The sequence below is a fragment of the Dipodomys ordii genome, unplaced genomic scaffold (assembly GCF_000151885.1).
Source record: "Dipodomys ordii isolate 6190 unplaced genomic scaffold, Dord_2.0 Scaffold2, whole genome shotgun sequence".
Classification (NCBI taxonomy): domain Eukaryota; kingdom Metazoa; phylum Chordata; class Mammalia; order Rodentia; family Heteromyidae; genus Dipodomys; species Dipodomys ordii.
The window spans coordinates 35266907-35289588 of record NW_012267218.1 but is presented as its reverse complement, the minus strand read 5'-3'; the positions used below and the strand labels follow the sequence as shown (position 1 = coordinate 35289588).

The window sequence follows — 22682 nt, the reverse complement described above, 5'->3', positions numbered from 1 at the left end:
GCTTGTGTCCTTATTCCCTGCAGAGAGGCTGTTCCATTACTATGAGATTCACTCTCCTTCCCTTTACCCTGCTACACTTGACTTCATAGAACTGTATCATCCCTAGACTGTAGAATGCATGCATAGTAGGTGGTTAATAAACACTTGAATGAATAAATGAATGACATGGTCATTTCTTTCATGATCTTTAATGGAATTGCAAGTCAAGTGTGGTTATATGGGCTTGTTAACACAGATGGTATTTTTTTTCTTTAGAAAGAAGATAGTTAAACAAGGTGTTTGATTCTGTTACCTGGTTTCTTTTAGAGCTATCTCTAAATAGTCAAGAAAGTCCATGTTAATGTCCCAAATCTCATGTATTTTGTTTGTAGGATATTTTGCTTTTGGTAACTTTTCTTCAATTACCTTTTAGACATTTAGATTTTTTTGAAATGCTCCGAAATGAAGATGAACTAGAATTTGCCAAAAGATTTGAACTGGTATGTATTCTCACAATTATTCTGACTTGATGCATTAGTTCATAGATTTTCCTCTGGAAATGTGTATTAGAGAGTTGACATGGACCAATGTAACCCATGAGTGAAGTCAAAGTTCTGTTTTGTTACCTAAGTGGCAGGATTAGTTTCTGTTTGCCTTGGATTTCCCCTCCTTCCATTGGGGAATTTAGGAACTTGGATGTTGGACTTAGATTTGTGTTTTCTGTAAAATAGGTTCACATAGACACAAAAAGCGCAACTCAGATGTTTGAGCTGACCAGGAAGAGGCTGACTCACAGTGAAGCTTACCCTCACTTTATGTCCATCCTGCACCACTGCCTCCAGATGCCTTGTGAGTGTGCCCTACACAGGTGTGGCTGAGTGTTTGAACATTGTTCCGAAGGGCTCTGTCTTTGGAACGGCATGACTAGATTGGATTCACATCATGGATCCCAAGTCTCAGCTAATTCACTTTGATTTGAAAAATAAACACATGCCTTACAATGCATTTAGAAAGAGCTGAAAAAATGCCCCTCAAACAAAAAACTGATCATCATGTGTCAAAATTCAAGTGGATTTGGATTGGTACAGATGACAAACATTTCTTGGGTTCTGTGGCTTTAAAGGGTGACTACTGTTGAAAAGTTTGCAAAGAACTTGAAGATTCTTTTTTCTGCCATTCCTTTTCTTTTTAGATAAGAGGAGCGGGAACACTGTTCAGTACTGGCTACTGCTGGATAGAATCGTGCAGCAAATAGTTATCCAAAATGACAAAGGACAAGACCCTGACTCTACACCCTTGGAGAACTTTAATATTAAGAATGTTGTACGAATGTAAGTCTCTTCTTTTTTCATTACCTATGAAAAATGATCATGTAAGATATTTTATACTACTTCAAAGTAACATCTGGAAGAACTGACATGTTCTACTGGACATATATGAGTTTCTATAAAAGCACATGCAATATATCTAAGTAACACGGGTTTAAATGGGCTTCAAGCATGCATCTAGCAGTGGGCTTTTCATGGTTGTTGGTTTTTGTAATGAGATCTCCTTGTACTGTTTTATAGGTTGGTTAATGAAAACGAAGTTAAGCAATGGAAAGAACAAGCAGAAAAAATGAGAAAAGGTAAATGATCAAGTGCTGACAAGAGAAGACACTTTGTGATTGGTTATTGAATGGTTCTGCTCTTTGTACCTCTTGGAAATTTGCACCGGTGTTTCTTGTTGACTTATGAACATCAAGCAGCCTTTCTTTTTCCATGCGTTGTAGACATTTTTCGCTGGCTTTTAAAAAATTAAGCTATTTTAGTTTGTCATTCTAAGTCCCATTTATTTAATCCTTTTATTACAATAATTTTTTTAAAAAAACTTGTAACATTTGCTGTTCAGTATTCATTAATTCCAAGTTTTTACAATACCAAGCAGCTGAACTCTTCTTATGCACCATAACTTCTCTTTAAATCACACTAGGTTTTAAGAAATAGAACAAAGGATTCCAGGGCTTACCAAAATTTTAAGAGTAGAGCAGGCTATTTGTTTTATGCCAGTCCAGTTTTCTCCCCCACCTTAATTTAGCACCAGTCATAAAAAAAAAGAGAAACCATGCAGAAAATCAATGACCATTGTAGAGATAGGTGTTGTTAAACATTAACAGGCCAGCAATTAGTCAATATTTGAATGTGTCTTTGATATTATCATTCAATATCCGTGACAGACATTGATGTTCCTTGTGGTGCCAGCCAGTCACAGAAGTGTATAGCCTTCTTCCTCCTCCAGAATATTAGCACCTTAAGTTGGCCTCTCTGTGAGCACACTCATATTCCCTGCCAACATTTTCTTACCACACTCGTGAACTGAAATACAGTAGCACTCATCCTCATCTCAGTATTTAAACACAGAAAAGAGTGTCCAAGAAAGGTGTAATCATTTCCTTTTCACTCATTTGTCCATTGACGTGGAGAGAAAAGAAGGGCCTGATATGGGGAAATTACCAATGTGAAATATTACTCTATTACAAGTCCCTCATGTATATCCACGTTCCTTTGATATAAATGAGGCTAAATGTGTGTTTTGATAAATAAATTCCAGAGACTACAATGGAAAGAATAGAAACCTTAGCTAAAACTTAGAGGAAGGAGATTAAGGAGAAAATGGTCAGTGTTTTAGCACTACATTCTACAGCATGGAGACTCAAGTGTGCATGTTGAGGAGGATATGTGCGACATCAGCTTTGGAGTCAGACACAAGTAGGATAATATTAGCATGGCCCGAGCACGGATGAGTTATATAGTTATTAAAAATAACTTTAACAGGATTCTGGTGAGTGGTGTAGTATAGAATAAAATCTCTAGGCTGATGGGAAGGACAGAATTGTTGGAAGTGAAGTCATGAGTATGGTGTAAAGAGAGACTGTAGATAAAGTGAATTCTTCTTTGGACATTTCAGCGGTTACATTTGAGAGAGCACATTTTGGCTAAATCGTCAGCAGGTGGAGGCTGTGAGGAAACAGCTTCTATGGACATGAAAACTGTAGAATAGTTGTGGGGTAATTCTCTTTGGAGTATATCACTCCTAGGAAGTATTCAGTAAGCGCTTAGTGAATGGCTGGTAATGAATGGTTGTCATGTATGGAGAGTGTTTAGGCTAGAGCTTTCCAAACCTGGCACCACATCTGGATTGCATAAGGAGTGTTTGAAAATCAGTTTCCTAAGCTCTGCCCAGACCCTATAGAATAGATTCTTTCGAGTGTATTTCTGGGAGGAGCTGGTTAAGCCTTCTTAGATGATTCTGAGACACAGCTAGGTAAATATGTGTAACGCTAAGTGACCTGTGTGCTTTCTTCAGGGAGTTTTATTGTGATAATTCCATAGATGCATACGGTGTGTTTTGAACAAGTCTGCTCCCTCTATTATTCTCTTAGCCCCTTTCATTCTCCCCCATTCCTCATTTTTTAATTTTGCATAAGGAATTGAATGTATATAAAAGAAGCAAAATAGGGGTTGGAGGCATGGCTCAGGTGGTGGAGCATCAGCAAAAGCATCAGATACCATGTTTGAACCTCAGACCAAAAAATGAAAAACAGAAGAGGCAGCAAAATGGAACGCAATAGAATAGTTCTTCAGTATAGATCTGTAGATATCAGAGAGGCATCCACAAAATGATAGAAGTGAGATAGAAGTTACCTTAACTCCAAGCCTGGTTAAAAAACCCAAAAGCTAATTGCTCAGACTCCTCCTAGAAATCCTAATTTGGGGTGAGAGTAGGGTGAACACAGAAGAGAGGTCAGAGACAAAGAATTTAAGTATGTCAACAAATTCAGAAATAGAGACCAGCTCTGTATAGCTCAGACCCAGTGGGTTATATCTCTAGTGAATTTATTAATATAAGAAATAGGAATTGGGGTCACGTATTTGAATTAAAACTCTACATCATTGTTTCTGTTTCCAAAGCTCATCACTCCTGTCAGCAAGGTTATATTCGTTGACACAGTGACTAAATTGCTAAGTTGGATGCCCTGTTCCCTATAGCAGGACTGGAGAAGTCATTAAAAACATGGCTGAGAGCTAATATTTTTCCCCCATATTGCTCTGATTCTCATGTTCATCCACACTACTGCTCTTAAGATATTTAATATTGAGATTTGCTTCCACAATTGTTAATAATTGCTTGCTGGAAGCATGAGATACTTAAGATAGCTTTCCAAGGGTAACTGAAAAGTGATTCAGTATTGGGATGCATGTTGGGTCTGCCAGCAGCGCTTCCTCACAGCATGAGATCTCCCCTTTCAGCCCTTCTAATTGTGGACACAAGCCAAACTGGACTTCTCTCCATCCCATTTCGAATGTATGAGAAGAGGTTCTGTTAATTCTCATTTTCCTTAGTAGACTAAATTGTCCATTTATAAGAAAGTGTTCTAAATTACCTTACCAAACAGTCACCATTTTCCTACATGGATAGTTGCTCAAACTTTTGTTTCTGAGCTCTGCCTTAGAGGGTTCCCTCTTTGGTCTTTATAGAATATAATTAATGAAGTTGTTCATCTGAAGTCCCTTCCCAGCATGAGCACTGTTTAGCCCTTTAGTGGACAGCAGTAATGCATGATCCTTCCCCGTAATGAAGAATCTCAACCTCTCTCATCATCTTCAGTTGATTTACTTTATAGAGAAAAATATTTCACCCTGGAAGCATCTCCTGTTTCCATATCCACTTGTTTCCTTGTGTAGAGCACAATGAGCTACAACAAAAATTGGAGAAGAAAGAGCGAGAATGTGATGCCAAAACTCAAGAGAAGGAAGAAATGATGCAGACCTTAAATAAAATGAAAGAGAAACTTGAAAAGGAGACTACTGAGCATAAGCAAGTCAAGCAGCAGGTGGCAGATCTCACGGCACAGCTCCACGAGCTCAATAGGGTGAGGGCTATTCATTGTGTCTTCTGTCCACACTGTCTGTCTGCTGTCTGCTGCCTCACTCCCTCATCCCTAAGAGTAGACAATTTCTGATGTGAGACACAAATCCAAGATGTCACAGTTGATTGCCGTATTTATGACCTGCTCTGTCTGCCATCATGTAGGTTTGGCAGCAACAGTGGTTGTGTAGTGGGGTAGGGCAAGGGGTATTTAGCACCAACCTTGTTTGGTGCTAAGATCCAAGCAGATTAAGTTCGCCTGTTAACATGAAAACTGACTTCATGGAAACCAAACTATATGATGGTGGAAGAAGCAAAAGACCTATAAATGCTTGGCAGACAAACATTCTAGTGTCAAATACAGAGGGATGACTAAACCAAGTCCTTTAAAGGCCCTGAAAAGACAATTTGATTTGCCTGCCCCACAAATCTACATTCTCTGAAGTGTGGATTTCTCTGTAACCTGTGCTTTAGGCAAAGTAATTCCAGCTTCTCAGAATCATCCAATTAATTTTCTTCTTCCATTAATCTTCACTTTTCCTGGTTTTCTCTTTTCAGAGAGCCGTCTGTGCTTCCATCCCAGGAGGGCCCTCACCTGGAGCCCCAGGGGGTCCCTTTCCTTCCTCTGGGCTTGGGTCACTTCTTCCTCCACCACCCCCACCCCTGCCAGGTGGAATGCTTCCTCCCCCACCCCCACCCCTTCCTCCTGGCGGTCCTCCCCCTCCCCCAGGGCCTCCTCCCTTAGGGGGCATCATGCCTCCTCCTGGTGCTCCAGTGGGTCTGGCACTCAAGAAGAAAAACATTCCTCAGCCCACAAATGCCCTGAAATCCTTCAATTGGTCTAAGCTGCCTGAGGTAAGACATTTGTGTTTCCTTTCCCACTGATCCATCAATGGATAGCAGCAGCAGCTCATTGTGTAAATCATGGAAGGGGAAGCAGCCTCCACCGCTCAATGATTTCATTTTATTGTGGGGATTCAGGATTCTCACCAGTTCATCTATTAAGTGATAAGACTTGTGAAATAATGACACATGAGGCCAGCACTTTGAGGGCCTTATAGAATGAAAAATTTGGAATAGCAGCATTAAAAAAAATACTTGTTCTTTTTATGTATAACTATAAACCACAGGACTTGTTGACTTGATGTTTCTAGAACAAACTGGAAGGAACAGTATGGACTGAAATTGATGATACGAAAGTCTTCAAAATTCTAGATCTTGAAGACCTGGAAAGAACATTCTCTGCCTACCAAAGACAGCAGGTAAACAACATGTGACCTTAAGATACCAAAATAGTAAATAAATCATATGTTTGTGCATGATCCTGGACCATCTGCTATCGTGTGATATGATAGCTGTTTTAATACTAGGCTCTTTGGTACCCCCTGGTATGTTACTGCAAAGAAATACAGAGTTCATGTCCACGTGAGTACTTGTTAGTGGATATGTGTTGAAGCTAATGGAGCTCTTTGTTAGGAAGCATCATACCATGTCTCCATTGTTGTAAAGAGCTCTGTATCTTTTCATCACTGCTATAGTCAAAATGGTTCAGTAGGGGAAAAAAATAGAGTTACATACAATAATTCATATATATATTTAAATAACTCATATATGTAATATATGCCATTTTGTTTATCTGAGTTGAAAAAGTACATATCGAGAAGTTACTATCAGAAGCAAGCCTTTTGGAATAGATGAACTTTTTTTTTCTTTTTTTTTCTCTTTTTCTTGTCCCTGAGCTTTTATGCTCAAGGCTAGTACTGTTACCACTTAACCCACAGGTCTACTTCTGGCTTTTTGCTAGTTAATTGGAGATAAATCTCGTGGATTTTCATGCCAAGGCTGGCTTTTAACCATGATCCTCAGATCTAAGCCTCCTTAGTAGCTAGGATTTACAGGCATGAGCCCACCAGTGCTTGGTGATAAACTTTTTAGAAGTATGAAGATTGGTGATAACCAGAACCTAAAGAGAAAATTCTACCATATGTGATAAACATGATAGGCTCAGTAGTGGGGCTGTACAAGCTGAAAATAAAGGTGGCAATGATGCATATAGAACTACAGAATCTATTGAAGTGAACTGAACATGTGATTTGGCCCTTGCTACCAATTCATATTGATGAGGCCAGACAACATCACTATGTGAGGCCTGGCCACACCATGATACCTCTTGTACCTCTAGAGGACTTCTTTTCTTTTTCTTTTTTTTTTTTGGTTGATTGTGGGGCTTGAACTCTGGGCCTGGGCACTATCCCTGAGCTCTTCAGCTCAAGGCGAGCACTCTACCACTTTGAGCCACAGTGCCACCTCTGGTTTTCTGGTGGTTAATTGGAGATAAAAGTCTCACAGACTTTCCTGCCCAGGCTGGCAGAATCTCAGCCTCCTGAGTAGCTAGGATTATAGGGGTGAGCCACCAGCGCCCAGCTGGAAGACTTCTTGGTAGGGCTCTCTTAGGCCACAGGAAGGTAGGTGGACATGTGGAGAGTCCAAAAGAAGAAAGAAAAGGTGATGCCCAAACAATCTATTAGAGCCCCAAGCATGGAAAAAATAGAGTCCATGAGAGTGAAAAGTAAGATTGTTAAAGATTGTTAATGGAGAGGAATGGTGACGTGAGTGTGTTGTATCTTAAATTGGAGGACATGTGTGCTGGCATCTGTACAGGGGGCTTCCCTTGGACTGTCTTGGAAGGCTCTTCACCTCCTGCATGAATCATGTTCAGGGTGGAGTATCCTCAACAAGCAGCTAGTCAGTTTCCTTGGCTTGTTTCCTGAGAAAAAATGTCTCAGAATACAAATGCTAAGCACCATAGGAGATTGAGGCTGGAAGAAACAAAAGCCAAAGATTTTTTTTTCAAGCTAGTCAGTGATCCATCTGAAATAGGGTAGGGGAGTAGTGTTATTTAGCCAGTGTAGTTATGGAATAGTTTGTGTGTGTGCCGGTACTGGGTCTTGAACTCAGGGCCTTGTGTTCTTGCTTAGCTTCTTTGCTCCAAGCTGGCACTCTAACACTTGAGCCACACCTCCCACTTCTGGCTTTTTGCTAAGTGGAGGTAAGGAACGTACAAATTTCTCTGCCAGGGCTGGCTTTGAATTATAATATTTGGATCACAGCCTCTTGTGTAGCTAGTGTTACAAGTGTGAACCACTAGTGCCCAGTTATAGCGAGAATATTTTGGTGTAAAAGGGGGCAAACAGCAAAAATATGCCTTTTGTGGTAGTTTAAAAAGTACAAAAATAACAGTAATTGCCTGCTGTGTTCACACAAGCCTCATATACACCCCTCCGTTAGTAAAAAGGCAAATTGTACAATGTTATGCATACCAAATCAAGAAAAATTAAGAGAAAGGTAAAACATTGTCCAGTAGAAAGATACCTTAGCTTCATGGGGACAAAAGGTGCATGTAGAGCCATACTGTGTAGATTCTCATTATTAACTACATTATGTCTCTATTCTCTCTGCTGTCCCAAGAAAATGTCCTCTGGACATTGACACAAACTCATAGACCATTAAAGCAGATATCCTAGTAAGGTCATCTTCTGACCTGATTACAAGTCTTGTTGCTTTCCACTTCAGTTTTAATTGCTAATGCTGGCTGTCTGAGATGAAGGTTTGGGAACTTGGAGAAGTGTATTAAATGAAGAGAAAACAGCAAATGATGCTATTCAAGCCTGAGCATGTGGGTTGCATTTATTGTGAAGGCAGGTGGTTGAAAGACCCAAGTTTACAAGACTCATAATTAACTTGCTTTCAGCAGAAGGTGCAGAAGGATGCTGCCAAAATGCTCTGGGACAAATATGTGGACAGTTCTCAAGAGCTCTGGGAGACAAGATTGCAGAAAGCCCAGCAATTGGGCAATTGTCTCCTAGCAACAAACACTGTTTAAGTAATCAGTAGTCATTCCAGGCAGGCTAGACCGGAACATTTTGGTTCTACTTAACACTAAGTAGACTAGTAAGTAGAATGAGTTGTGATCATATTTTCAGCAATATTTCCTGAAGAAAAGTTTCAACACACCTGCTCAGCTTGAGTAATTCAAACATATTTCCCCTTTTGGTGTAAGAGTTGAAGATGAGCATTTTTAAACCGTTAGCATATTTTCCAAATGAAGGCAATCTATGCCATTTTATTGAATTTACTGAATGTTGAGAGCCAGAAAATCAAAAGATGGAGACATTCTAATTGGAACATGTAGAACAGAATGAAGGAAATGAATGCCTGTCATTGAATGACCCTCATCTCTTAGTGGCAACATCAAAGAGACCATGGCATTTCCATTTGTCTTGGCAGTATATTATATAATTTTCACCACATTTGAGCTGCCCTGTTCTCTATCCCAGAATGTACTGGGAACCTTCCCCCCACCCCCCATGGTGTCTCTTCTTTCCTCCCTCCAGACCTATAAAATCCTGGCCAGTTGTTTGGCTAAATAAATTTTTCAGAGGCAAAGAAAAACATGAATACCATTGCTGGCATATAATGGGAACCCTACATAGAGTAAGATTTTTGAGATAGCTTAGAAATATCTAAGAAGAATAATTTAGATGAATAAAATGGCACTTAGGTGATGCATACACATATATATGTACCTATATACATACATATATACATAAGCACACTCATTTACTTATACACGCTTACATTTATCAATTTTATACTTTATTAAAATATTTAGCCAGGTGTGGTGGCACACACTTATAGTCCTAGCATTCAGGAGGCTGAGGCAGGAGGATTGCAAGCCTAAGACCAAATTGCACTATTTAAGGACAGCCTACGCTATACTTTATGTGTAAGATATTTCAAAAGATGTGAATGCATTCAATTTTTACATATGCTCACCAAAAAGCAGAGATGAAAAATCTGTAAATAAGTATAATATGAACTAAAAGAACGTTTCTGCTGTTGAGTATGATATACTCAGTTCCTAATCTTATTGACCTTAAAATTTAATTCCTTCAAAGCATTTACTCCTTTTCTCTTTTAATTATGGGGGAGAGTACTGGATATTTAATTCAGGGCCTCATGGTCACTTTGCTGGCTTGCTTAGCTGGCTTCTACCACTAGAACTACACTTCAAGCCCTGTGGGGTTTTATGTTTGTTTGTTTTGTTTTGTTTTTTAAAGAAAGAGTCTCATGGGCTTTTCCATCCAGGCTGGCTTTAAATTGCCATCCTCCAGATCTCAGCCTCCTAACTGACTATTACAAGTGTGAGCCCCAACATACAGCTTTAGTTTCTTAATACCCCAATGCTATGACGATATTTTAAAAAATATAGCATAATTTTAAAAATATAGTGTGCATTTGCTAGCCCAACAGGTGGCACAATAAGGACTATAAAGCAGAATACTTCTTAGGGTGTTTATTTTTGTTGTTCCTAATCCCTGGTTTTATTCATTTTCACCACCAGACTTTGTAGAGGATTTTCTTTAACTCGGTTGTCTGAACATAACCACTCCTATCTGGGTTTTGTTCGGTGCATATATCAAAGGTGTGCAGAGCAGATTATGTAAGCTTATGTGCTACATGAAATGGAATTTAATAGCATGTAGTTAAACCTCTGTTCACATTCCAAGAGTTCATTTGAAAGTCAGTTTCTTGAATCTCAGCACTCTTTTCCTCATGGAAACAACATTAGACACAATTTCTAGGTCAGCCACAAAGATTTACTTTAATACCTAATATAGCACCTTGTATATCAGAATTATTTCAAATACAATAAAACAGTATTCATGTCTGTTTTAAGAGAAATTCCATCCAGACATGCCATAAATTCATTTCTCCCTATCCATGCAATTGAACAGAGTTAAAAATGAGCATGAGAGACCACATTTACCTCAAGGGAGTCACAGCTTTATAACAGCATCTCACAGACCAGTTTCTTCCTTTCTGCCCTTTGCTTGAGAACAGCCCTTCTTTTAGGATCTTATGATCAGTGTATAAAATAACACTTCAAAGCCTCTATTTTCTGACATAAGTGACAAAGGCAAACTGTTGTCTCGGGCTCTAGAATCTGACCTCTACTATTAATATGTAATATGGAAGTTATTTCTGGAGTCCATTTGGAACATTCAGTAGTATCTTTTGACTTTTTACAAGTGACCAACAAATTTTCCTTTCTTATTCTTCTCACAGTTGCCATTATTCTGTACATCTAATTGTAACCTTGAAAATGTGTATAACTTAGGAAATTTATTCACTAATCTTAGTCCATTGCCTGAGCACATGAAGACAGGAGGGAAAAGTATGGGCTGAAGTGCAAAGTTAAAGATTGATAACTGGGTTAATCAAATGAAGGCTTTTATGTAAATATTGGTGTGTGCATTTTTCTGGAGAGGGGTCTCCAGCTTTTGTCAAATTTACCAAGGTATTTCAGCCTCAGAGAGGTTACAAATCATTTCTATAAGGATGATCATGTCTATGAAGTGTTGAGTCATTATTTTTTCATATGAAATGTTGAGCCATTATTTTTTCATAGCAATTTATTAGTACTGATTCAAGAAAATGCAAGCACCAAATTTATGTTCAAAATCCTAAGCCCTACACTAGAAATTATCTGGAAAAATCAGACATCTGGTTACGTGGAGCCAAATATAGGAAATTCTATTATATTTGATTCAAGCCAACTAGAAATATCTTTTAATATTTCCTTCTGATTTTTATTTGGAGTTTAAAGAGGTCTCCTAATTGCTAGGCAGGCATTCTATCACTTGTAACATGCTGCCGGGCCATATTTGCTTCAGTTATTTTTCAGATAATCTCTCATGTTTTTACCTGGAACCATCCTTGAACTGTGATCCTCCTTTTCCCTATGCCTCTCTGGGAGTTGGAATTGTGGGTGTTTACCACCTTACTCAGCCCTTTCCCTCCATTTTTTGAGTGGCTAATTCAAGATTTCAGAAAGCATCTTCTTTGAAATAAGCTTAGAAGTTTGTTCATCTCTAGCATACCCCCCCTAACTTATTTTTGTAATTTTATTTTTTGTTGGTTTTTTGTTTTGTAATTTTATTTGTAATGTGCTAAGTACTGGATCTTTAAAGAAGTACCATCTTGAGATGAACAATGCAATACTTTCCCGTGGCATTTCTCACTCGCACCTCTGGAAAGATAACATATACTACTTAGCTGTTATTAACTATTCACTATTACTGCTCCTGGTGATTACAAATGGAAGGTCCTTAGCAGCTAGCTGGTCTACAGTTTGGCACAGAAAAGAACAAAGGGGGAATAAGTAGATTTGATTGTCAGTTTGAAAGATAAAACAGTTGTAATACCATCCAATATTGATCTCACAAAATATGTCAGGTACTGTATAAAATGTGTTATATGCATCATCCCATAATAACTCATTTGTTAAACCCATTTTACAGATAAGGAAACTGAGCCACAAACCACATAGCCAATAAAAGACAGCTGCCTGCTTCTACTTGCTACTATCTTAGAAATAAATTTCCTGACAATAGAACTTAAGATGTAGAATGAGTTGCTAGAGGAATTCATAAGCAGGAGCTAAAGTCAAGTATCAGTTTTCTCTGTGAAACAAAACAATAATGATAAAAATAGGTTACAGTGACTTCATAGAACATTATACCAAAGTCTTTTCTGTGCTTGAAACTACTTTTTAGAGGAGTCTTAAGAAGCCTCAGAGTAGAAAAGTTCATGGTTCTAACAAGGGCAAAAGGGCAAATGAAAACTTGGTATGAGAGAGGAAGAAAAGTTTCTTGTAGTTATCAACTTATTTTTAAATGTCATTCTTGAAAAGAGAGCAAAAGGAGGACATGCTCTGTTTCTCGCTAAAAGAATTGTGTGAAACAGCTCATCTGTGTAAAATTGGCCTTGCCAGTGCTGTGGAGACCAGCGAGATCTTAAGGAATCTGCTGAGCAAATGCTAGTTGTACATGTTGCTGGAGCGTGCAAGGAAAGCTATCACTTTTCTTCTTTTCTGTTTTCATTTTGTTGGTGGTGGTAGTCATGGACATGAACTTGAGCCTGGGCACTGTCCCTGAACTTTTTCGCTCAAGGCTATAACTCTACCACTTTGAGCTACAGCGCCACTTCCAGTTTTCTGGTGGTTAACTGGAGATAAGAATCTCAGGAACTTTCATGCCAGAGCTGGCTTTGAACTGTGATCTTCAGAGCTCAGCCTACTGAGTAGCTAGGATTACAGGCATGAGCCACTACTCCTAGCAGCTTCTGAAGTATCAACTCTTTTTTTTTCTTTCCCTTCTTCATTCCACACCTTCTTTAAAATGCTATTTCACTAAAATGCAGTAGACCTTATATATTCTTGAATAGGCCCAAGGTAGTTGGGATAGGGCCACCAGTGGCTACACAGCCTGTGAGCCACTGTCTGCCTCCCTTATTCCTATCCATTATACCTACAGGCATGATTTGGACCCTCTAGACAGAATGAGGGTTAATAGTACTGATTTAGTTTCTTCCACATGACTTTTTAAAAATCTTCCTTACAATACAAGAAGACAGGAAGAAAATTATTTCTACAAAAAGCATATTTTTGTAGTATATAACAGTGATAATGGCATCCATAAGTTTATAAATGTGACTGTTAATCTTCCAACATCAAGCAAAAATTGGCAAGGAGTTGGCAGAGAAGGCAAGGCCCAGTATGGGGAATTGGGGCAGACAGGACGGGTAAGGAAGAAACAAGAAAAATCAACACGTTGAATAAGTGGAAGTCTAGTGCTTATTTCAAAGAGATTTTGTTCCTTTTCTAGCTTGGGCATTTCTAAACCCTTTCTCTGAATTTTACTTGCTACCATTTAAAAATTATGTGCGACAAATATCATTGCCTTGCTCTATCCAAAATGCTTTGTTCCATGCCCTTCAATGTACTTTCAGCCAGTCTCGCATCCTCATGTTTACTGAAGCACACAAATCATGTCTTAACCTGCACCATTGACTTCCTTAGCTACTTTGACTTTCTCTTGCTTGTTGCTATGATTTCTGAACTGCATGTATCTGATTTGCCTTTCCCATGCCTCTGCCATGGCTGTAGGATTTCTTTGTGAACAGTAACTCCAAACAGGTAAGTGAACTACTACCTAAACTGTGCTTGATACAACTTCTTGCCTCATTTCTTAATTATGCTGTTACTGGTTTTTAGATAGTGTCATGAAAAACCTAGATAATTCCTCCTTGGGTTTCAATTCTTAATAGAGTATCTATAGGAAAATCTACCAACCCAACACAAGAATCATTTGGCTTTAATCTCACAGAATTAATATTACACATTCCATAGTGCCTTTGTTTTCTAAACCATGATACAGTTCCAGACCTCTTCAGCCTCCTCATGAAATCAAACTTGTTACTCAAGTTTTTCTGTTTTTAATCTCGAGCTTTTTATTACTGTCAGAACCTCTGATGTACAGTTTACTCAAATTTTATTTTGTCTGCTATTGTTTTATGCGTGTTTCATAATTATGGCTGGCCACCAGGAATGAATATGCAAATAGAATATGCAGGTAGCATTTAATTGTCAATTCGGGTAACTGAAAAAATGTATTGAATAGTCAGGCTCCAGGGTAATGAAAGGTAGCATCAGCCTTGGGAACTTCCTATTGCACGGAAGACATCTGAGAGGTCTTATTGTTCAGCTTTCTTGAGTGCCAATGATGTAAATGGTTCTGAGGTGAACAGGCCCTGCAAATGGCTAGACCAGCAATGGTAAGCCTCTACTGAGCTTGATTCATGGTGACAGTTCTTCTGTCTGCTGTCCATAGGGATTTGAGGGACAAAAGAATGGCATCACTATTGATAATTTATTCACACTTAGCATCTTCACTTGGAAGTACTTTGTTCTTCCAAATAAAGCTTTCTCAAATGTGGGTGGTCAGCTTTTCTTATTATTTCTTGTTGCCAACTAGATCGTACCCTTTGTTTCAGTCCCACCACCTTCCCTGGGCTCCGCCACCTCTCAGCTCAGCTTGGCCCATGTGTGTATGTACACATTGTGTGTGCTGTGTGGGGGTGGGTGAAAGAAAATGTCTGAAGTCTGAGGGTCCCTGCTTGACTTTGATGGATTTCTTTCGTACTCTTTACAGAAAGAAGCAGATGCCATTGATGACACACTGAGTTCCAAACTTAAAGTCAAAGAGCTGTCAGTGATTGATGGCCGGAGAGCTCAGAACTGCAACATCCTTCTGTCAAGGTACTGTTGGTGTTGAATAAACATTTCTAACAGGATCAGTTTTTCCCTTATGTGGCTTCAAACTACATGCTTGTTATTTCATTAGGTACAGGCCTTTCCCCTTCTGTTTACCATGAAGAATGCCTTTGGGTGTCATTTTCCCCTAGAAATGAATCAGAGTTTGATGCCAAATCAACTATTAAGTTGATTTTTCTTCCTTAAAAACGTGTAAAATAGGCTTGATTTTTTTATGTTTGTATTTCTTAGCTGCAGCCGAACTTTCATCTTTGAGTAATGCTGTCACAGAATCAGAACTTGGCTGATGATTCTTTTTGTTCTTCTTGTTGTTGGTTGTAGGGCTTGACCTCAGGGCCTTGGTGCTGTCCCTGAGCTCTTTTGCTCAAGGCTAACAACAACTCTACCACTTTGAGCCATAGCTCCACTTTCTGGTCGTTCATTGGAGATAAGAATCTGATAGACTTTCTTGCCTAGGCTGGCTTTGAACCATGGTCCTCAGCTCTCAGCCTCCTAGTAGCTAGGATTATAGGTGTGAGCCACCAGCTCCTGGCTCTGATGGTTCTATTTTCTGCTCTTGGATGTCATTTTTTTTTTTGCATTTCAAGTTCATATGATATCATGTTCTTTTTGAACATTTTTATGGTTAAAATTATATATAAATCTCAAACCTCAATGACATGTTAATTTATCCAGGGTTGGCCCTGTTGAGCAGTCTTTATCATAATTAGGGTACCTTCACAGAAACCTGAAGGGAAGTTTGGGAGCCAGGGATCTGATTGTACTCCAGATAATGTCAGGTTGTTGTGAGCATTTCAAGTAGCTTTTCTGTATCTAGTTTCTTTTCTCTAAAAGAGATTTCCACCTAATGCTTACGAGGTGTGTGAAGATGCAAAGAATGCTGAGAGTGGAGCATTAGAGATAAGCTGCAGTGTTCTAGAAGGAATGCTGTATTTGCTTTGAGGTTGGTATAAGGTGACTCTCCTTTGGGGAGAGTAAAGATGAAAAGTAGTGGTCCCCATTACTTACTGGAGCTTACACTTGTGATTTGTTGAACACAAATGCTGGTACTTGGTTTTCAGCATGGAAGCCTGATTTTTGACCAGATAGCTATTACTTTGAGGAGCAGATGTTCCTTTTCATGAAAGAGATAATAGAACGGTAGTGAAGTCCTTATATTTGAATACAGTTTATATACTCTGTTAACATTTTATTTCTGTTCTATCTAGAGGTTATATGAATGGACAGGCTTTGTGTTTCTCTTGAGGTGGGGAGTGGGTTTTTGTTTCTTTATTTTTTACTGTTTATTGTTGGTACTAGGATTTGAACTTAGGGCATGGGTGCTAACCCTTAGCTTTTCTTGCTCAAGGCCAGCACTCTACCACTTGAGCCACAGCTCTACTTCTGGCTTTTTGCTGGTTAATTTTAGGTAAAAATTTCATGGACTTTTCTGCCTGGGCTAGTTTCAAATTGATATCTTCAGATCTCAGTCTCCTGAGTAACTAGGATTGCAGGTGACTTTATTTCTTGTCATGTTTGCTTCAGGTACCATGCATAGGTTAGATAAAATATCTATCTGCCTTGAGAAAAATACCACCAAAAATAACTTGAAGAGCCACTCAATTTTCTTCTACAATGTATACTGTTTGTTTTGTTTTCTTTTTAGAAATACCTTTTTTTTTTCTGGTTCTGGGTTTGAACTCAGAGCCTGTCCCTGAACATTTTTACTCAAGGTGGTATACCACTCTATCACTTGAGCCACAGCTCAACTATCAACTGTTTTTTCCCCCCTGCTTCATTGAAGATAAGAGTCTGATGAACTTTCCTGTCCAAGCAGGCTTCCAAACACAATTCTGACATCTTAGCTTCCTAATTAGGATTACAGGCATAAGCCACCATTCCCTGGCATACAAATAACATTCTTAATTTCAAAAGTAATGAAGACTAGGGGAATTTTAAAATTTCAGAATCCCTGCTTTCACTGTATTTGATGTTGGTATAATTTGTGGAAGGGAAGGGAAAAAACAAATCGTTTAAGTAGTGATATAGGTGGACCCATTGCAACAATGAGACGTACAAGTCATTATGTCAAAAAACGAACTTTACAACTTTGGCTGGGGTGGGGGGTGGGGGGGATGGGAGATGTGAAGGGATGGGAAGAGGAAACAAAGGAGGAGGCAACAATGCTTGATAAGAAGTGTACTCATTACCTTGCCCATGTAATTGTAACTCCTCTATACAGTATTTTCACAATAAAAATAAATAAATAAATAATAAAATTTCAGAAGCCCTATATTATGTGCTTTTGCAGTCTAGATGAGAACCATTAAAACAATTTGGTGAAAGGAAGTATTTTGATTTCTATAGTGTTAAAATTTATGTGTAGCTAAAACTGTGACCTAGTTCCTTTACAGACAGATTTTTCTCAATATTAAGTGCTAGTCAGGGTATTTTAGGTAGTTATAGATACAGCTAAAACTCTTCTCTGGCAAATTTAGCATTCTATTATTGAAGGAATGATTTCATCTTTGTGGTATGTAATTGCCTTGTTGTCTCAAAAGTGTCATAGAATTTATATGTGTCTAAACCGTCTGGGAGACAGTTTTGAGAAGTTGGCTTATATCTGTTAGATTGTCTATTAAAATACAATTTAATGAATAGGTATGACTTCAGTAATCACAATTGAAAGTATATGGTAAATAACAAAAGACTTTGGAATACCAGTTGACCCAATGTGAGGGTTTAAAACCCTCAGTCTCACAGAAGATTCAGTACCATATGGTATTCTGCCTGGTAATCAATTGTTCCACGCTTCCATTAAGACAGCACATATTGACAAATTAAATGTGTTGTAGTAAATGGGAACGTTGAGTTATTTTATGTATTTTATTTCATCTTCAGTACTAGAGGTTGAACTCAAGGCTTCGTGTTTATTAGGTAAGCTATCTACCACTTAAACTACAACCCTAGTCTTTCTGTTTTCTTTTAGTTTGTTTTTTCATGTAAGGTCATGTGGATCTCTTCCCAGGCTAGTGTTGGACTGGAATCTTTCTACCTCCAACTCTGGGGTAACTACAATCATAGGTGTGCACCAGCACACCCAGCTTGACTTAATTTTAATTTGTATTTTACTTAATTTTTAAGCCTATTAGCATTCTTTGATTGTCTTATTTTCATAGACAGTTATTACATACAAAAGGAAGTAAGGATTTAAGTGGGGAAGAGATTATGCAAGTGTGTAGTGCTTTTTTCTGAGTCATCATTTTGGAGCATTTATTTGCCTATCACTGTGCTAGGTGCCATAGGATATACCAGAACTTAAAATGGTATTGTCATTTGGATAGGAAATGTCCTCCAAAGGCTCCTGTATTGAAGACTTGGTCCCAGTTCAATGCTTAAAGGAAAGTCTTTTGGAAACTGATTGTAACATGAAATCTTGGATCTAATCAATGGATTAGAAGTGATGGATTCACAATTGAATGGACTGTTGGAAGGTAGTAGAAACTGGAAGGTGGGCAGCATAGGTGAGGAAGTAGGCCTTTGAAGATTATACCTTGTTTCTGGCCCCTTCCTGTCTGTCTCTCTGCTTCCTGGCAGCCATAAGGTGAATAGTTCTGACCTGCTCGCCCTCTGTACCATCATGCTTTGCCTCACCATGGCAATGGGATCAAGTGACTGATCATGAACTAAAGCCATGAACCAAAAATACATTGATCCTTTTTTTGTTGTTTGTTTGGTTTTCCTTTTGGTGGGGTTTTGTTTGGGGTTTTTTTGTTTGTTTGTTTTGTTTTGTTTTTCCAGTCCTGGGACTGTCCAGGGCACTGTCCCTGAGCTTTTTGCTCAACGCTAGCACTCTATCACTTCAGTCACAGTGTCACAGTGCCACTGGCTTTTTCTGTGTATGTGGTGCTGGGGAATGGAACCCAGGGCTTCATGCATGGTAGGCAAGTACTCTACCACTGAGCCACATTGCCTACCCAACACTGATCCTGTTTTAAGGTGCTTATGTCAGGTACTTTGTTACAATGAAGTAAAGCAAACTAACACAGTTTTGCTGCCTTTGAAAGATGAAGGCTAACTGAAAAAGAATAAGCAATGTAGTACATAAGAAGACACATGAAGAACTCAGGGACTACATTAGTCTTACTGGAAGGACACGTGGAACTCTGCTAATTGCCTTGCTCAGCTGTGTGAGCTCATGCTGGAGCAAGCCTGCTCCAACAGGGGTTGCTGGAGAAAGTGGGCCACAAAGGGCAAAGAAGCACTGTGACAAGTTCAGAGGAGCAGGGAAGGCATTTCCAAGGAGCCTTGGAGAAGCCAATAAAGCCTGCTGCATGAAACCTGCTGCTACAGCAGTCTCACAATTTGTCAGTTGCAATGAATGAAACTTAGCATGTTTTTGGCTTTTATGAGGGCATAAAAGTAGAGGTTCTGGGGGAAAACAAAGGAGGTGGCAACAATGCTTGATAGGAAATGTGTTCATTGCCTTGCTCATGTACTGTAACCCCTCTGTACAGTATTTTCATAATAAAAATGTATTTAAAAACAAAAACAAAAAAGTAGAGATTCTGTAGGGGCTTGTGAAAATTAGCCTAATTCACACAAAGCCCCTAGCAAGGTACCTATCCATGGTAGCTGCTCAGATTATAGGCTATGTGTATGTATCATGGGATATGTATCAGGGAACTATACAGTTTGTTCAGATGTGTTTGTTATAATTAGTTTCAAGTTTAGTCTTGGGTTTGCAGAATAAGGTGGAAGGAGTCAAGAACTGAATAAAGGGCCAGCCATCAGATAGGAGTATCTTTCTCTGGTTCAAGTGAGACCTGATAAGGAATAGAACTGACAGGAATGAAGAAGCCTTGATTGGACTTGACATCTTATTTAGTGCTTGGGGACAAAGAATAGAAATGTTCCAAAGGTGATATCAAGATTTCTGACCTTTCCAAAGTTATCTTCCTTCTTTCCTGCTATTTCATTCTTAAAGGTTGACTAATTACTTTCTTATTTGATGAGTAGGGGGACTTATTACCCAGAAATCATTTATTATGCAAAAGTCTACCATGATGAAAGCCTGTGGCATATTCCATATGTGGAATAATATATGGCTGTATTTTCATGAACCACATATGTCCACAGTGTTTGGTTATTCTTTAAAGCTGTTCTTCACATACTATAGAAGTTATGGGGTGCTTTGGTTAGGGGAACCTGCCTTGGCCTCAGTCTGGAGCCAAGCAGTCAGTTTTCCTCATGCTCAGTAAGTGGATGTTTATAGCTTGAACAGTCAAGTTCACTTTAAGCTCTCAGACGGAATTGAAGACATGGATTTGAATGGGAAACTTGATGGCATGCAAGACCATTCCTATTGCAAACTTGGACACAGTGGGCTCCAGAAGCCATTAATATCTGCCTTATCTCTGTTAGATTATAATATCTATTAAAGTTCAACTTAATCCGAGTTCTTAAACACCAAGCCTTTCACAGAGCAAGTAACATTTTCTATTGCTTGAATATAAGTGAAATATAGCAATCTAAAATTGAGGGGGTTTTTCCCCAAAAGAGATACAGAACTTTTGAAAGTTCTCCCTTCCAAAGAAAAAGAAGGGATGGAGGAGAGGAGGGAAAAGGAAACTAAGAAAAGAAGGAACTTGGAAGCAAGTTTATACTGCAAGATGTTCCCATCTAAAATACAGTCTTCCTAAGTGTTTTGCCTTCCTTTTTCAGATACTCACTTGACATGGCAGCTTGGGTGTTATAAACTACTAAAAGTTGTGTTACAAAAAGGAGATTTGTCATTAAATCCTTTGAGGCAAGAGCTAAGGCTGGTCTACCTATCCATCTTTAGCTTATTTTAATTAATACCTGGATGTGGCAATTCTCTTAGCAATTTTTTAAAATACTTGAGTGCAGCATGATAGAGCAAAAAAAAAAAAAAATGACTGCTTTGTTTCCTGCCTTATAAAGAAAGTTGAAGTTGATGTGTCAAAAGTTCCCACCTTTCTGCACACCAAAGTACTGCCAACCTTTAAAAGCAATTAAACGGCTAGAATCAGTAGGGTCCTTAAATTACAGAGATTAGAAGCTCATTCTGTGGATGATAGATGATACTAAGAACTGTGCAACCTATAGAATAGCTCTAGAGGGTGAATTACCCTTCTCTTCTTTCCTCTAAGGTAGGGTTTCTTTGTCTGATCCAACAGGCGTGTGCAGGGCGTTATGTTGACAGGTAGATTTTCTTAAGTACTATCCATTAAAGTCTCCAGTCTCTTTGTGTCACATTAAGAGAAACCAGAATTGCTACAAATTAGGGCTGGTGTTTTATCCAGACAGCCTCTGGGGACTGAGGAACATAAATATATACAATTTCAAAAGCAAGGAGTTCTGCATTCCATATGGGAAGCTAATGAAATGCAAATCTGATACTTCAAGTATTGTTCTCACTCTGATTTTCAATTCCTTTTCTTTTAAATGTAAAACAGAAGGACTCAGCAGAACTACACCATATAATATGGTTTCTTTAACTTGGTGTGAAAAGGACACAGAACTAATTTTTTTCCCCTTATAAACAGATCTCTTCTTGGGTTGATCACAGCTGGTTAGTTCTCGTTAGTGGCAGTTTCAGTCACAGCTAGTGTTGCTGTTTCTTGGATTTGCATGGCTACACCAAGGTGTTGGCACTTATAGTGACTCAAGAATCTGGACTAGGGGTACTCAGAGTCTGGACAGTTGAGATCACAAGCTGTGACACCATTTTCCTCCTGTTGTATACCCGGGCCAATTTAGCTAAATTGTTCCATTTAATTATGGGGCTTCTGTATCGTAATTTTCCAGGGCCAGGGTCTCCCTACCCAGCATAGAGGTTACCATGACTCCACAGATGAGGTGAGGGAATAGGAGAGGCTTCATTGTCAACACAGAAAGCTTGGCATTTTGCCTGGCATTTTACCTTTGAATTTGAGAACATGAAATAGATGAAAATGGTGTTAGTACAATAGGATCCTCAAATCTGTTCCTTCTCTTTCCTCCTTATTCACACATGAAACGACATGTAGTTTAAATAGTAAGGTGAATGATTTAAACAAAATCATGTCAAAGTGTGGAGAAGAGGAAAGCTGCTGTGTCCACAGTGGAGCGGGTCTCGTTCACCTGTACCTAGGGTATAGCTCTTTATCCTTCCATCATTCAGGACTTGCACTCACCTCTGTGACATGCTGGGTACGTGTCTGGGTCTTGAATGTTGCTGATCACCTAATTCTCCCAAAGATTAAGGAAACTGTGCTTTGAAGAGATGCAACCTTTAAAAATAAGGATGCTTCTTCTGATTCTCCCAGTCCTAATGTCCTACACAGGAAAGAGTCTGGTATGATGATGGGTCTGAGTACCTTGCCACATGTTCACGACGACCATATCAAGCAGTGTTTATAATGTCTTGTCAGCAGCATGTGAATATTGAGGTCTAAAAAATACTACTTTATGTACAGTTTATTGGGCCCTCTCTATGGCCAGGAATTATGCAAAGCACTTCCATTTAATCCACGCGCGCGCGCGCACACACACACACACACACACACACACACACAATATTCTATGTAGTTATTATTGCCCCTGGTTTACACATGAGGAAACTGAGGTTTGATAA

General features: G+C 38.9%; 1 protein-coding gene across 2 annotated transcripts in view; it reads left to right on the top strand.

Annotated features, from left to right (window-relative positions):
* Daam1 (dishevelled associated activator of morphogenesis 1) overlaps window positions 1-22682 on the top strand; it is a 167395-nt gene that overhangs the window by 119138 nt on the left and 25575 nt on the right. For both annotated transcript variants that reach the window (XM_013016835.1, XM_013016844.1), the window contains exons 9-16: window positions 413-479; window positions 711-828; window positions 1172-1310; window positions 1548-1606; window positions 4704-4891; window positions 5446-5742; window positions 6042-6149; window positions 14943-15049. In XM_013016835.1, coding sequence (XP_012872289.1) covers window positions 413-479; window positions 711-828; window positions 1172-1310; window positions 1548-1606; window positions 4704-4891; window positions 5446-5742; window positions 6042-6149; window positions 14943-15049 — 1083 coding nt within the window. The remainder of the gene's footprint in view (window positions 1-412; window positions 480-710; window positions 829-1171; window positions 1311-1547; window positions 1607-4703; window positions 4892-5445; window positions 5743-6041; window positions 6150-14942; window positions 15050-22682) is intronic.